This window comes from Harpia harpyja, chromosome 2 (assembly GCF_026419915.1).
Source record: "Harpia harpyja isolate bHarHar1 chromosome 2, bHarHar1 primary haplotype, whole genome shotgun sequence".
NCBI lineage: Eukaryota > Metazoa > Chordata > Aves > Accipitriformes > Accipitridae > Harpia > Harpia harpyja.
This window is the reverse complement of record NC_068941.1, coordinates 73,738,400-73,753,654: the sequence shown is the minus strand read 5'-3', so window position 1 is coordinate 73,753,654 and position 15,255 is coordinate 73,738,400. Positions and strand designations below refer to the sequence as shown.

The 15,255-nt window shown below is 38.7% G+C and overlaps 1 protein-coding gene across 2 annotated transcripts in view; it reads left to right on the top strand.

Annotated features, from left to right (window-relative positions):
* Positions 1 to 7,698, top strand: part of C1QTNF7 (C1q and TNF related 7) — a 51,704-nt gene extending 44,006 nt beyond the window's left edge. For both annotated transcript variants that reach the window (XM_052780452.1, XM_052780451.1), the window contains exons 2-4: positions 4,601 to 4,798; positions 5,720 to 5,965; positions 6,701 to 7,698. In XM_052780452.1, the coding sequence (XP_052636412.1) occupies positions 5,728 to 5,965; positions 6,701 to 7,332 (870 nt within the window). In that variant the 5' untranslated portion in view covers positions 4,601 to 4,798; positions 5,720 to 5,727 and the 3' untranslated portion in view covers positions 7,333 to 7,698. The remainder of the gene's footprint in view (positions 1 to 4,600; positions 4,799 to 5,719; positions 5,966 to 6,700) is intronic.
* The last annotated feature ends 7,557 nt before the right edge of the window (positions 7,699 to 15,255 follow it).

Here is a 15,255-nt window from a genome sequence, read left to right as displayed (position 1 = left end):
GAACTTCTGGTCTTGATTATAAGCACTCTATTTTTTGTGAAGGCTTGAGACGTGGTTGAAGAATCTGACTCCATTCAATGTAGTTATAAAGGAGACTGATCAAACGTGACTGAGTACAAACTGAAGTTAGTGAGACCATTAAATGCCAGCATTGCTAATAAGGCCTTTAAGGATTGTTTTCTCAGAAATATTTAGCTAATGTTCCTTCTCACTGGCTGATTGATCCCTTTGGGTGCCATCAGCCATTCTGAGACTGGGAATTAAAAGTTCAGACTGCTCAAGAAGTGACAGGTCACTCTCCCCTTCTTACACAAGGGAAGTAATGACAATGTAAAGCCATGTGAAGATTGCTGGATTGTGTAGCTAACCCAAGGAGTGTGGTGGTGGCCTGCTGTGGTCCTGATTTCTTAGAGTAAGGCACGGTCTTAAAGGCAGAGCTCTGGAAGACCAGCATAGTCCCCCTAACACAAAACAAGCAGGGAGATGCATAAACCTGTGCCCAACTGAAGGTGAATGATCAATGTAAAATACCTGGGAAAAAATCCATAATTAAAACTTATATTTTAAATAGCATAAAAATCACACAGTGCAAAGAAACTGCAGAGCATGGCATGCTAAACTACAAGCTACTGTTTCCGAGGCTTTGTAGAAAGGTCGGTGGTGGTGGCAAACTGAATGGTAGGTTGGACCCTTCAGGCATGTGGACACAAATGATTTTTGTGGATCATGTTTTGACAGGGAAAAGCCAGGCATAGGTAGTGAGATTTCAACTTAATTGTCGAGGGTGTCTCTCTCTGCTTCTCATCCTGACTTATTACCTCCTTCTCCACCTTGTTTCTCCTACCACAGAACTCCTGGATGGGAGAGCTGGGGAAGGTCTGTACATCCCACAGTGGGGATGCAAGGTAGCAATGTGAGGTAGTACGGGCCTTTGCTATTGGAGAGCCAGAGGATGTGCAGAATATCTTGTTCTGCACCACTAAGCCATTGCCAGTGCTGCAGACAGAAAAGGCCCAGGAGCATTGCTACTTCTCATCTACATCTTTTTGCACAAGGAGGTTAAAACGCATCTTCTCCTTCTCAAATAGTTGTGCATATGTATTGGAAGTGAATTCATAGCTAGCAAGGGAAGACAAAAGTAAGAACACAGCCAGGATAACTTGTGACTAATAATTACTGGCTTTTGACCCAGCTTTTATTTATAACAGATTCATGGGAAATCTTCTAGGATTGTTTCTAAACAATGACAATTAGTAAGTTTTAGAATTAAGACCTGCATAGCTGGACAATGGAGGAAGATTAGATCATATACCGGGGAGTCTCAAAACTGGGAACTTGCTACAATCCCTTAATTCCTAAGCAGAAAAAAAATGTTAATGACATAGTCTGAGTATGAAATGAGTAAAGAAGTGATATTTCCTAAAAGCTTGATGTTGAAGACCCTTTGCCCAGCACCTAGCTTCGATGGGAATGTAACGTACAGAGTTATCTTCTGAAGGTAGATCATAGAATCATAAAATCATAGAATCATAGAATAGTTTGGGTTGGAAGGGACCTTTAAAGGTGATGTAGACCAACCCCCCCCCCCCCGCAGTAAGCAGGGACACCTTCAACTGGATCAAGTTGCTCAGAGCCTCGTCCAACCCGACCTTGAATGTTTCCAGGGATAGGGCATCTACCACCTCTCTGGGCAACCTGTTCCAGTGTTTCACCACCCTCATTGTAAAAAATTTCTTTCTTATATCTAGTATGAATCTACCCTCTTTTAGTTTAAAACCGTTACACCTTGCCCTACTAAAAAGTCTGTCCCCATCTTTCTTATAAGCCCCCTTTAAGTACTGGAAGGCTGCAATAAGGTCTCCCTGGAGCCTTCTCTCTCCAGCTGAACAACCCCAACTGTCTCAGCCTGTCCTCTGATGATTTTTGTAGCCCTTCTCTGGACCCGCTCCAACAGGTCCATGTCTTTCCTGTGCTGAGGACCCCAGAGCTGGATGCAGTACTCCAGGTGGGGTCTCACCAAAGCAGAGTAGAGGGGCAGAATCACCTCCCTCAACCTGCTGGCCACACTTCTTTTGATGCTTCTTTTGACTATTTAGATCTGTCACCTTAACAGACTGCAACAAGGTATTAGGTCCAGAATAGCTTTTTTAATATTTTTCCAATATTGAATGAATCAGATGATCTTTTGGGTTTATGCACAAGGGCAGTGATTATGCTGCTTGTGCAATTTGAACAGTGATGGAACAAATGAATCTACCACCCTCACCTTGAAAAGCTGTTCCAGAAATCAGTGCACATTAGAACTGATCAGCATGTCCATCACCTTCCAGTGAATGCCTTGGCATGCACTCTTGCTCTACCTAGTGGATTTGGAACCTATTGAAATGCCATTTTATAAACTCGGAATAACATTATTCTTATCCTGTGTTAATACCATTCTCATTATTATTTTTGGTGATGGTTTTGATGAAGATGATTGTTATTGTTGTGAACAAGAATACCATGTGTTTGTTCTGGGTTTCAATATTTGGAAAAAAGAATGAATTCCTCAAATGTTGTTCTTCCCTGAAGAAAAATTATTTGGCATATATAAATGACACTGTTTCCTACCCCAGTTTATGGACAAAAGTTTGTATCTTTGAAAAGGACAATCAGAAGCCAAGACCAAAGTGTAATTTATTACTCACTTTCCGCCTACCAGTTAACTCTCTGTGATCAGGTATTTCACTGCAACATAGGTGATTCCTCAGAAAGTGATCTGGGAGGTGTATTCCACCCTCTAACTTCATAAGCCCAAGTGAACTGAAATCTCTGATTTTGGCCTCCTAATTCAGCCTGAAATTTCAAAAGCATGGCCATATGTTATCATTCACCTTTAACATTACAATTCACATTTTAGAGTACTCACCAGGAAACAGGGGGCATGGGTTCAATGCTGTACATCCTTCCTTAGTCTGAGGAGATTCACACTTTCCAAGAGACTGCTGCAATAACAAAGAGAAGCACCTTCCACCCTTCTTCTTAAAACTGGACCATTACACAGGAAGAAATGCAGGAGTCTGAAGTCACAGGGCAAGAGAAGTCCTAATTCTGTGGCCTAATGCATGGTTTCCCAAAAGTCATTTGTTGGGTACCACTGTTGGAAGCAGCCTTCTGTATTCCCCCCAAGCCTAAATTCAGGACTGTAAACATTATCACCTGAACATCATCACCATTTCCTCCCAATACTACCTCTGTTCCTCTTCCTGCAGTCCCACCATTCTGTTTTGCAGCCCCATCACTCCTTAAGACCCCCAACCCATAGCTGAAAGCTCCACGTATTCCCCTCTATGCCTTCTCCTTCCCAAACTGGTTCTCCAGCCATAATGCCCCAGCCATCTAAGGCACATCCCTATCTCAACAACCCCATTCCCCTCAGCTTTCCCAAATGACTTTTTTCCCATAGCCTTAGCAGAAACACATGTCCCAGACTAATTAATTTCCTGTAGGCACATGAGAAGAACAGCAGGGGAGGTCTGGGAGCTGGAGACAGCTTCACGCATCAGTAAATTATTGGCCAGCCAGTGACAGGAGCAGCTGTGTGAAGGCTCTTACTCTGATATGTAAAAGATCCTGGACATAGGCAAAACCAGCAGTTGTTGAGACTGTTTGCTTGGCTTACGTGCAACAGTGTGGGAACACCTAGCCTACTGATTCAGACTTTCATCTGTCAAAGGGCAGGTTTTGTTCCAGTCCTTGATCCTTAGGTCGTGTCTGCTTCTTATCCATCAGCTTTGTGTAAAATGCATATGTAGTCTTGGGCATGAACTCCCTGCAAGCAGCTCCCTGCTGGCTAAGCGCTTAAAGTTGTTCTTCTCAGCAGAAAGCTTTGTTGTCCCTGCTTTAAGTCTTATGAAAATCCGCAAGCTTTATTTGGGTACACTCGGTAGTACATCAGAGCAAACGTCACTGTGAAGTTTGTGCTCGTAGCTAACTATTGCACTGGAGTTATCATTTGCTGCTCTGCTGTAATGTTAAGCATTCATCTGTTAATCTGCTCTTGGAGGCTGTTGTGCCTGACTGTACTGTAAGGCTTTATCAAATGACAGCAAAATTAATAGTTCGGTTTCCGCCAATTTGATTCAAGATGCTTAATATGAAAAGCAGAATATACATCACTGAAGAGAATTTTGGAGCATTATTTATTTTTCTCCGACTACAATATTTTCATGCTTTTTTCTGCACTGCCATTGATACCAAGACAGTTTCTAATTTTCTGTTCTGTAAAACAGAAAAGATTCTTCATAAAGACTGTGTATGTGTATGTTTATGTGTATATGCTGGCCTTCTTCCCTGCTGAATAGATTTGACGATGCTGTATACCAGCTGATATATCATGAACTGCAAATAAATGTAACGGTTTGGGTTTTTAAATCAACCAGTCAATGCCAATCAGTATCACAGAGAAGGGAATGGGAACAACTATTTCTAGATTAATTCACTTTGCAACTTCTTTAACTCTGAGAATGAATCTGAGTTTCACTGTGAAAAAAGGTAGATGGTATTTTACACAAATGTTTTTCTGAATCCTCCACTCCATTTCTTCTTTTTCTCCCCACAGAAACCAGTGGGCTCTGATTTCCTTGAATGCTCTAAATTAGCTCTGAAGGAATGGACAACTCCAACAAAAAAACCCCACAAATCTTCTGAGAAGCCAGCGAGGGAACTAGAAAAAACAGCTTGACTTGCAAAATCTCACCTGACCCATGACTGACTCCCTGCAAATGCAACAGTAATTTAAGACGCCTTTGTACAGCAGGTACTGCAACTCCTCCGTATGTTACTGTTTGTACAGTGTTTTTTCTTTAGTCTCCCAGTATGCAGTGGAACAGAGAAATCCAATTGACATTCAATTGTTTATGAAAACACCCAAATATTATATATAAAGCTTTAGACAATTTTCTTGCAAGATACTGCAATACAGTTCATTTCATATGACAGTCCAAGCCAAGCTTAAAAAAACCCTACCTGTTAGCAGCCCATTCACACTCCATCCGTTCCCCGCAGGGCAGCTGCCTGATTTGACCTGACCGATTAGGGTGGTCACACATATTTGTGCTATGGTCATCAGGGTTTCTAGCCAGGCACTGAAGCTTCAGCTCTCTTACTGGTATCCCTTCTGCAGGCTCAGCAAGTTTCTGCTGTGGTTATTCAGGTTGGAGATTCATTCACAACCATAAGAGCAAATTTCAAAATGAAATGAAGGTGTAAGCTTTGTCCTCACTAGAAAAGACTGCTCCTGCAGGCACATCCTCCTAGAACAGATATAACTCTCTCCAGCAAGAGGGCTTTTCTCTGTAAAGTTTATAGAGGTCCTAAAGGCAAAATAAACTATGCAAGCAAAGGGCTTTGCATTGAAAAATCCAGATTCTTTTTTTAACGTGTCAAAACTTGGTCCAAAAAAGCTGGTATTTGCCAGTTGTACTATGTCAGTCTACAGGCTACTTGAAAGACATACAGTAACATATATGGTGATCAGAAGAAGGTCCAAGCTGACAGACTTTCCTCCTTGCCTCCTACATGGATTCTGGTAATGCAGAAATCCCAGGTTGTTCTCTGCACGCATACCTGTGTGTAATGCACCGCAGTGTCACACTTATTAGCATATTCAGAGCCATCTGCATGTGACTAGAGTGCCATAATATGCATAAATAGTCTTATTCATATGTATTTTTCCCAGATCCAAGGATGTTTGTGTTGCTTTACATTACAAGTTTTGCCATCTACACAAGCGAACAACCTCTTCAAAGCCAGTTCAAAGGAGAAAATTACTACACCCGATATATCTGTAGCATCCCTGGTTTGCCAGGCCCTGCAGGTCCCCCCGGAGCCAGCGGATCCCCGGGGCCACATGGACGCATTGGTCTTCCAGGAAGAGATGGTAGAGATGGCAGGAAGGGAGAAAAAGGTGAAAAAGGGAGTGCAGGTATTGAATACTTGTGTAACCTAACACATTAGTACAACAAAGTATAACCTTTCATTGTCACTGTTATACATATATATATATATATATGTATGATAAATGTGTGTATGTGCCTGTGTGGGTTTAAGTGTGATGCATGTATATATAGTGAGAGAAAGAAAATATGCAGATATATTTTAGCTATGTCTTAATATGCGTATACTGAAATCTGTGTAAATAAATGTAAATGCATAGCCTTCCTGCACATAGATGCTAAGAAATAGTTTGTGAAAAATGAAGCATGTGTGGTGTCAAATAAATAGTCTCATTTGTGCCATTAGCCAGGAATAATTGATTAGCAGGTATTTAGGTACACAATAAAAATGCTCAAATAGTAGGAGATATTTGGTGCACAAGTATCATTGTATGGGTAGCCATGCTGTGGTCCTTTCTATCAGCAGTGCCCATAGTTCACTCAGCAATGGACTGACTCCATATAAAATTCTTCAATGTGTAATCAAGACGTATGAAGAAAAGGAGGAATATAGAAACAAAGGACCTCTGGGCTATGGACCCTGGTCCTCTGTTCCAACCTGCCATTCCTTTTGCAAGCTTACTAGAAGATTTTGAAAGTATTTTTGGAGTATTTTGAAATTCTGACTGTGTTTTTCTTGTTTGTTCAGGCACACACAATAGCCCACACAATCATTTACTGAGATGATATGTGCAACGATTAACTAACTTAAAATGTTTTTGAAGGTTTAAGAGGAAAGACTGGGCCATTAGGACCAGCTGGAGAGAAAGGAGACCAAGGTCAGTCTGGTAAAAAAGGACCTGGAGGATTGACTGGTGCCAAAGGTGAAGTAGGTCCAGCTGGACCACCTGGACCTAAGGGAGATAAAGGAGACCGAGGAGAGCCAGGTGCACCAGGGGTCTGTAAGTGTGGAAAGATAGTGCTGAAATCTGCCTTTTCTGTTGGCATCACCACCAGCTACCCAGAGGAAAGATTACCAATTGTATTCAATAAAGTCCTCTTCAATGAGGGGGAGCATTACAACCCTTCCACAGGGAAGTTTATTTGTGCCATCCCAGGGATTTATTATTTTTCTTATGATATCACCTTAGCAAACAAGCATCTTGCAATTGGGCTGGTTCACAATGGGAAGTACCGGATAAAGACATTTGATGCGAACACAGGCAACCATGATGTAGCTTCTGGATCCACAGTGATCTACCTTCAGCCAGAAGACGAAGTATGGCTTGAGATCTTCTACACTGACCAAAATGGTCTCTTTTCTGATCCAACGTGGGCAGACAGTTTGTTTTCTGGATTTCTCTTATACGTTGATACAGATTACCTTGACGCTTTATTGGATGAAGATGAGCTCTGAAGCAGATGATGGCAAATAACATTCAAACTGGACACCCCAGCACAGGATTTTATCTAGCTGTGTAGGGGATACAAAGTTGAAAAAAAATAATCTGGGAGTATATTTTTGCTTTGATAGAAACGAAACCTGAACTCATACAAATCCTTCTAGAATCTAAGCTGGATTTTTTACTGAACAGCAGGGATATCAAAAGAAACTGTAATAAAAAAAGACTGCATCACTCCAGGAATGACTCCTCCTGAAAGTTATGTTTATAATACTATTTAAACAAATTTAAGATACTGTACATTGGATTTTATATAAAATATATGAAGTTGCAATGTAGAACGGATATTTTGTATATGACATTAAAGTAAAATTGAACAACTGATGGCAATATCATCTTTGGTCATTTTAAGAGAGGAAATGCATTAAAAAAAGAGAAAACATTGATTTTAAAAAAGCAAAGGAATAAAATAGGAATGTCTGGTGCAGCTGAACAGGTCACCAGGACAGTCCCATCTGATATTTACACCAACAAATGATATTCATAATTAACTAACCTGAAGATTTGTACTAGCTGAGGACTGCCCACTGACAGCCATAAAAGAACAGAACAAAGTATTAAACATACAAAATAATTACAAACTGGAGATCTGAAAACTTGGAGATACACAATCAGTATTCAGTATGGGTATTTTCAGTGTAATTCCAAGTGGGTTTGCTGTTCTTTCAATGCTATTCAGTATCTTTATGAGAAATGCCGAAGAAAATAGAAACTTTTTGCTGCAGAAAATTATGGATGCTGAACAACTGATAGAACAGTAACCAATAATGAGAATAAATTATATGGAACAAACTGAGTCACATCATTAAAGCAGACTTACTTATATTCCAATATGGCAAATGCAATGAAACAAATATAGGTCACACACAAGATGAAAAACTGCATTCAGGAAATCAGTGAACTTGGAAAAGGTACATGGGACCTCATGGATAATCAGCTAAATATGAGTCATCAGAGTAGGCTGTTGCTACAGCCCTTTGGGTGTATGGTAAATGGGATTACAAGCAGAAGTAAAGAGTAGTTACTTAGGAAGCTGCTAATTCTGTCAATGTTTCAAAAACTTACTGGAAAATTGAAAAAAAAAAGGGTTGTAATTCTACCCATGTGGATTACATAAGAGATGTAACAAGGTCAATTTATTTTTCTTGTCAATGAGGTTAAGAGGTGATTTGATCACAGTCTGCAAGTGCCCATCTGGAGATAAAATTTCTGGTAGTACCTGGCACTTCCTTCTACCAGATAGGAGCACAGCAAGATCCACCGGTGAGAAACTGTACCAGTTCCCACTGGAAATGAGGAACCCATTTTACCAGTGGCGGTTATCAATCATTGTAAAAATAAGTAGGAACACCGTGAGTTCTCCAGCATTCAACACCTTTAAGTCAAGACTGGCAATCTTTAATTGGGTGCTCTCGCTTTCCAAGAATTTACACTCTTATTTTATTCATCCCAGATTTACAGAAACCTGTAATCTGGTATTTCTAACAGTTATTCAGATAGTTTCAAATGCTAGTGGTCTGTGTTGCACAACTCCTGATCCCACTTTATTTATGACCAAGGTGGAGGGAAATTTCTGGTTTTTTTCTGTGTACTTGATTTAATTAAGAAAATTACAACCAAATAAAATTACACAAAAATACTGCTGAGATTGCAAAATGAGCACTACAATTATGTATGGAACATTAGTCTATGCAATCTGTATCTGTGCCCTCCTTTTCCCATGCATTAACATGCATGTCTTTGAGTATGTGATTGCTGATTTATGCAGTGAACAGGTGCAAAGTCCTGTCCGCAAATCAAACTGGCAATGCCTGTACAACCCTTATTTTATTTGACAGTGAGAGATGTGTGGTAGAAGACAAAAGTGTACTATTTTTCTAACTAGATATCTAATTTATTAGTGTTATACAAGGGCTGCTTCCTGTCAAAAATATGGAAGAGAACACTTACAGACTCAGTTTATCGCTGTGCTATACAATCATTTATACATCTGCAAATTAAGCTCAATATGAGTGCAAAATGTAGCCTGATCGTCATTTACAACAATGATTGATGCCAATACTTCACAGCCATCAATGCCTATACAAGGCACAAAGACTATCATTGGCATTGCTCGGTGCTGTCTGCAATGAAATTCCACAGGACAGAACAGACAATCATATCAGGCCCATGATCTCCAAGAAGCATAATTCAACAGATGCAGGATTGGACCTATAATATGTATTATGCAGCAAAAGCAACTAATAGAAGTATTTAATTACATGTTTATTTAAAAAAATATGGAAATAGGTTTATGACATTTGAATCAATAGAAAGTTTACGTTAGAAGTCAATTTTTATTAGAATTATAAAATCTCCTATAAAGTCAAACTTAAGAAAAGAGTATGACCTATTTTCTTCAGAATCTACAGAAACATGTTTGGTAGTTATAATAATTCTGGAAATTTTCAGACAAAACTAATTTTTCACAATTGAATAGAGAAAAAATAGGGTTTTATAATGAAATGTTTCTGGTTGCAAGCCTAACTAAAAGCAAACTGCTTCCACGTAATAATCTTGTAAAAACAAAATAAATATAAAAGAGATATTTTAACCATACCTATGTTGAAAATGACATCATGGGAAAAAGTAAACCAAGAGTTATTGCTTCCCTTTACTTAATAAATTTAGATTTGTGTTTGTACAATCATAGAAAAGTCATTTTAGCTTCCCTAAGTTTTCCCATTTGGATTCTGTAGTTATTTGAACAGTTTAATATTTTGGCATGAACTGTTAAAAATAAGTTATTCTGTTGAATTATTCCTATAGGTTTTGGCAAAAAGAATCTTTTTACTACATGTATGGACAACATATGCATACGAGTAGCATGTGTCCCTGCCCTCATTCAGGATCTCAAGCCATTATCCTGAAGTAAATCATTGCTATTGCTATTATTTTACTTGAAAATAGATCAACTTTGATGACATGATATTTCATTACAGGTATTCCTGTCTAAATTTGAATTTATATGGAAGGTATCTTGGGCTGAAGTCTACCCACTATTTACACCACTACGTTGGGGAGATCTGGTATGGTTTCAAGATGTTGTAGGATAACAAAGAGCAAAATCTCTTTGGGATTAAACTGGAAATTAATCTAAGATTTCTACACAATATATATGTCGTTTACACATGCCATAGTATCATATAAAATTAGGCATCCAGACCAAGTTAGTCATCTTGACTTTGCCTACAGTCAGCAGACAGAAATTAGTATCACCAGGAGAAACTCCCAGGAGGAAGCATGTCTTTGCTGCAGCACGAACTCTTAGGCTTCCTGATCGAGGCTGCAAGAACTCACACAAACTTCAGACCACCAGGACACCTTCAAACAATATTAAGAAGATTAGTGTTGCTGAGCTTCATAAGTAATATATATATATTTACTTGGGATAGAAGTATGTAAATATACGTAAGTAAAAAAAAAGTTATTTGAAACAAAATAGCTCCCCACAACCTTTTATTCCTTCAGACTTTCTTTATACTTGGTGGAGTGACATCAAGGAAGAAGTCAGTCGCATGTTCCATTGCTGAACACTTTTAACCTAGATAACTAATCAAACATTAAACTCCATCTTCCAATTGATATGAGTATGTTACTTTGACTAAATACCTTCACTTTCTTCACTACTGGTATTCATGTCCATACAGTTTAGGTTGCCGTACAATTTTTTCAGGAGCAATAGGTCCTAAAGAATTTTTCACAATGCTCATACAATGTAGAGGAAATAGTTACTAATAGATATCAATACTGAGAACATTATCTACATTCTTCAAATCTTTTAAAATCTACCTAACACCATGTCATGGTTTAACCCCAGCCAGCAACTAAGCACCATGCAGCCACTCACTCAGTTCCCCCCCACACCCAGTGGGATGGGGGAGAAAATCGGGAAAAGAAGTAAAACTTGTGGGTTGAGATAAGAACGGTTTAATAGAACAGAAAAGAAGAAACTAATAATGATAATGATAACACTAATAAAATGACAACAGCAATAATAAAAGGATTGGAATATACAAATGATGCACAATGCAATTGCTCACCACCCGCCGTCAACGCCCAGTTAGTCCCTGAGTGGCGATCCCCCCACCCGCACTCCCCCCAGTTTATATACTGGGCTTGACATCACATGGTGTGGAACACCCCTTTGGCCACTTTGGGTCAGCTGCCCTGGCTGTGTCCCCTCCCAACTTCTTGTGCCCCTCCAGCCTTCTTGCTGGCTGGGCATGAGAAACTGAAAAATCCTTGACTTAGTATAAACATTACTTAGCAACAACTGAAAACATCAGTTTGTTATCAACATTCTTCTCATACTGAACCCAAAACATAGCACTATACCAACTACTAGGAAGACAATTAGCTCTATCCCAGCTGAAACCAGGACTCACCATTTATGTACTTTTGGGATATGCAAAAATATATAAAACTGTCAAGCAGCTTATTTCATTCCCTACCAAGTATGTTTCATTAGGTGGTGCAGTTTGCATAATACTTTATTTTTATTTACTTTCCACAGGTCACACACTATGTTCAGTTCATGTTCATTCAGTAAGACACTTACTGAATAATTTACTTTTCACTAATTGGTTTAATTTATCCATTGGCAGGTAATTCATACTCAGGATAACTATACTGATGCTGTACTAAGCAATTTGGTCAGTAGCAACTTCAGTTTTATGTGGAAATGTGGCTTACTTTATATATTTATTTCAGGATGTGATGAATCCCATCCAAGAAATAATACATGATAGTAAACAGGAGAAAAATAGACTTGAGACAGCAATATACCACAATCTTTCTCAATGAGTGTTACATTGCTTTTAAGAAACAATTTATTCCTTTCAGTATAAACCATTTAGACTTCAGCTCAGAGAGCATTTAGAGGTTATATTCACTTCCCTGTAAGTCAACACTCCAAACTGAGGTTACGTCAGTATTTCTGAATTTCAGAGGCTTGATTCTTCCTCATGTTGGCATGAAGAAACTTGCAAGTACTCTCATGAAATTCTCAGTCTCTGATACTTGGTTTTGTCCTAGCTGAATACATCAGATCAATTCATGAAAGTTATTACCTAAAGTAAAAGAAAAATTAATTAGACATATTATACACATATCTTTTAATAGTAAATATATAAAAAGAAAAAGGTGTCTTGGATTATTTGGCATTTGGCTTATATCCCTCAATTCTGAGTATAATTATTTTGGTACAATCCAGCAGCTAGCTGCTGGAAGAGGTGGAAGGAGATTTTTCCTTTATGCAGATTGTTCCTGCATCAGCAAGTATTAGTATAAAAGTTATCTTACCTGACTTTAATATCTAAAAGCTCAAAGATCATTGCCTAGGCTAAATTAGTTGTTAGCTCTTCCGTCATCAGTGCAAAGAAATAGGTGGGGTAAATCTCTGTTTGGATGACACTGTGTTAGACACCTACTTTAAGAAAGGAGGAATCTGGAGGTACCTGTCTCTTCACATTACATGTATCTACATGACTAACTTAGGTTAGCCTTTAACTTTGGGATGGCAAAAGTTAAATAAGATGTCTCCTCTTAAAGAACAATCCACTAAGTGGAAAAATTGGTGTAATTTAATTTGGCAATTTATATGTCTCACAATTAGAGAGAAGATGTGGATTGATGAGAACATAGAAGTACCCTTATAATGATGGAAGTGACTTCTTGTCAGACCTTTCATAAAGTATTGCTCAAGTTCCTCCTGGGACAACTTCAACTGCAGTAACTAGGCTGTCCTCCAGAAAATTTTACAGTGTATTAAGGTGGGCTAGATAATCCTCTCATGCCTCCAAATTCAACACACTCAAGTATATATAAAATACTGAATTTTTTAAGGATACTTAATTTTAGGTATAGAGAACCTGAATGTATCCTGGAGTGTTTCTTCTTATACCAAAAAAAAATCATAAATTTGTTTCTTTTCAACTTTAAAGCACCTGTCAAAATCCTAACCATAATACAAAACGTAACACAATATTTGTAAAACCATCTCTGTGAAAGAATAGCCTTGTTTATGTCATGTTAACAAAGGGTCAAAAACTACTGAATTCTTGAAAAACATGAACGAAGTATGATTCTCAGCTGCCTCTAAAGCAAGCAATTTTTAGCAAGAAGCAGATGGGATTTCTAGAAACGAGTGAATTGTATGAAAGAAATGTACCAGCAGTGCCTTTTCTTTCTCTACTTGCAACAAAGTGTTATTCCTAGGTTCGGAAGACAGTGGAAGGGATTTAAAATTTTTGAGTTGAAGAACAATCTCTTTAATAATCTGAAAACTTGCCTCTCACTGATGCTGATGTCCCTTCCACGCACTACCTGTATTCACCCACACTCTGTCACATGTTCTGGTACGCGAACACACATTTCTAAATCACGTGTGACAAATTTCAGGAAATTTTATTTGTGATTTCTGTCATGTTGGAGTAAGGTGCAATCAGTTTAAAATAATCAAGATGAGCAGAGTTTGTTCTTCCTTGTTTGTAACCCCCCTGAAACTGGGATCACTGTAGAGTTGCACATAGTACTTGAAATTCCTATTCTAAGAACACAGCAACATGTACTCATATTCTGTAGATTTTGTACATGGCTTGTAAGATTTGCAGTTTCACTTCTATTTTAATTTGTTTTTACAAGTTTTGGCTTTGATTCTAGGCAGGTCAAAAGAGGCATATATAGCAATCCAAACCTTACATTATCCTGAAAGCCTGAGAATAAACTCTACCGTTCATTGTCCACTATTCATTTTAAAACTGTTTTAATGCCGAACTTGGGGTCTGCGATCCCTTAGCCTGCCCACTCCTGGGGCAACCTGCACCGTGGTCACTACAAGCTGCCACCTACCCTGCCTGTGCTAAAGGCCATCCTTGACCATCATTGACACCACAACGGTTTTTGCCTAAGTGTGACAGTGTCACACTTAACAGGGCAGAGCAGCTCACTTCATCATATTTGGAGCACTAAATCTGTTGTCCAGTGTAACCAATGACATTGGGCTTGCCTTTGTTTTTATAATGCTGACCAAGATAAATGAGTTGTTCCCCGCCTCAGGAAACATATGTGGTTTGAATTCTGTATGTCTCCTGTGAGTAGGGTCATTGTACTGACATGTGTTTTTAAGCAGCTTTCCATCCTGTGAAGCCAAGGTCCCCCACTGCTCCTTTAGGGTATTATAGTAATGTTCCTTATATAACGCTGTTCATATTTGCCCATCATTTAAACTGTTTGTACAACTGTTTCTGAGACTGAAATAAATTGTTGGGACAGACTTATTAGCAAAACAAGATGTTGAACCTGAGTCCCTGCCAAAACTTTGTATGAAGGTTCACCCACTGGATCATTTCTGAAGTCCCACATACAGTAAGACTTAGCAGATAACGGAGATTGTGTACTGTATATGTTACCCTAAGAAACCTGTCTTTTGATTACATTTCTTTCCCATTCTTGAAAGCTGTTGTCATGTCAGGTGTCTTCTAGCTGTGACAGTTCCTCTTTTAGTAATTAAAAGTGCATACTCCCAATCTTTTTATCTATGACTGTTTACTTCTTCCCATGACCTCCTTCTTACAACAGTATTCAGAAACGGGAAACAATTTAGCCATCTCTTTTCATGTGATTCCAGCTACTAAAACTTTGCAGTAATAGACCTTCAGATGTTATAGGGACTGTTTATATAAAGACAATTATAAATAGGTTTAATAACAACTCCATTTAGTATCAGCAATACTGTTTATTCTGGTTGTACTAAAGATACTAATACACATGTTAATGTAAGAAATTACCTTGTGAACAATCCAGTGCAGCAGAAAAGAGCCCTCTCCAGATTTGAT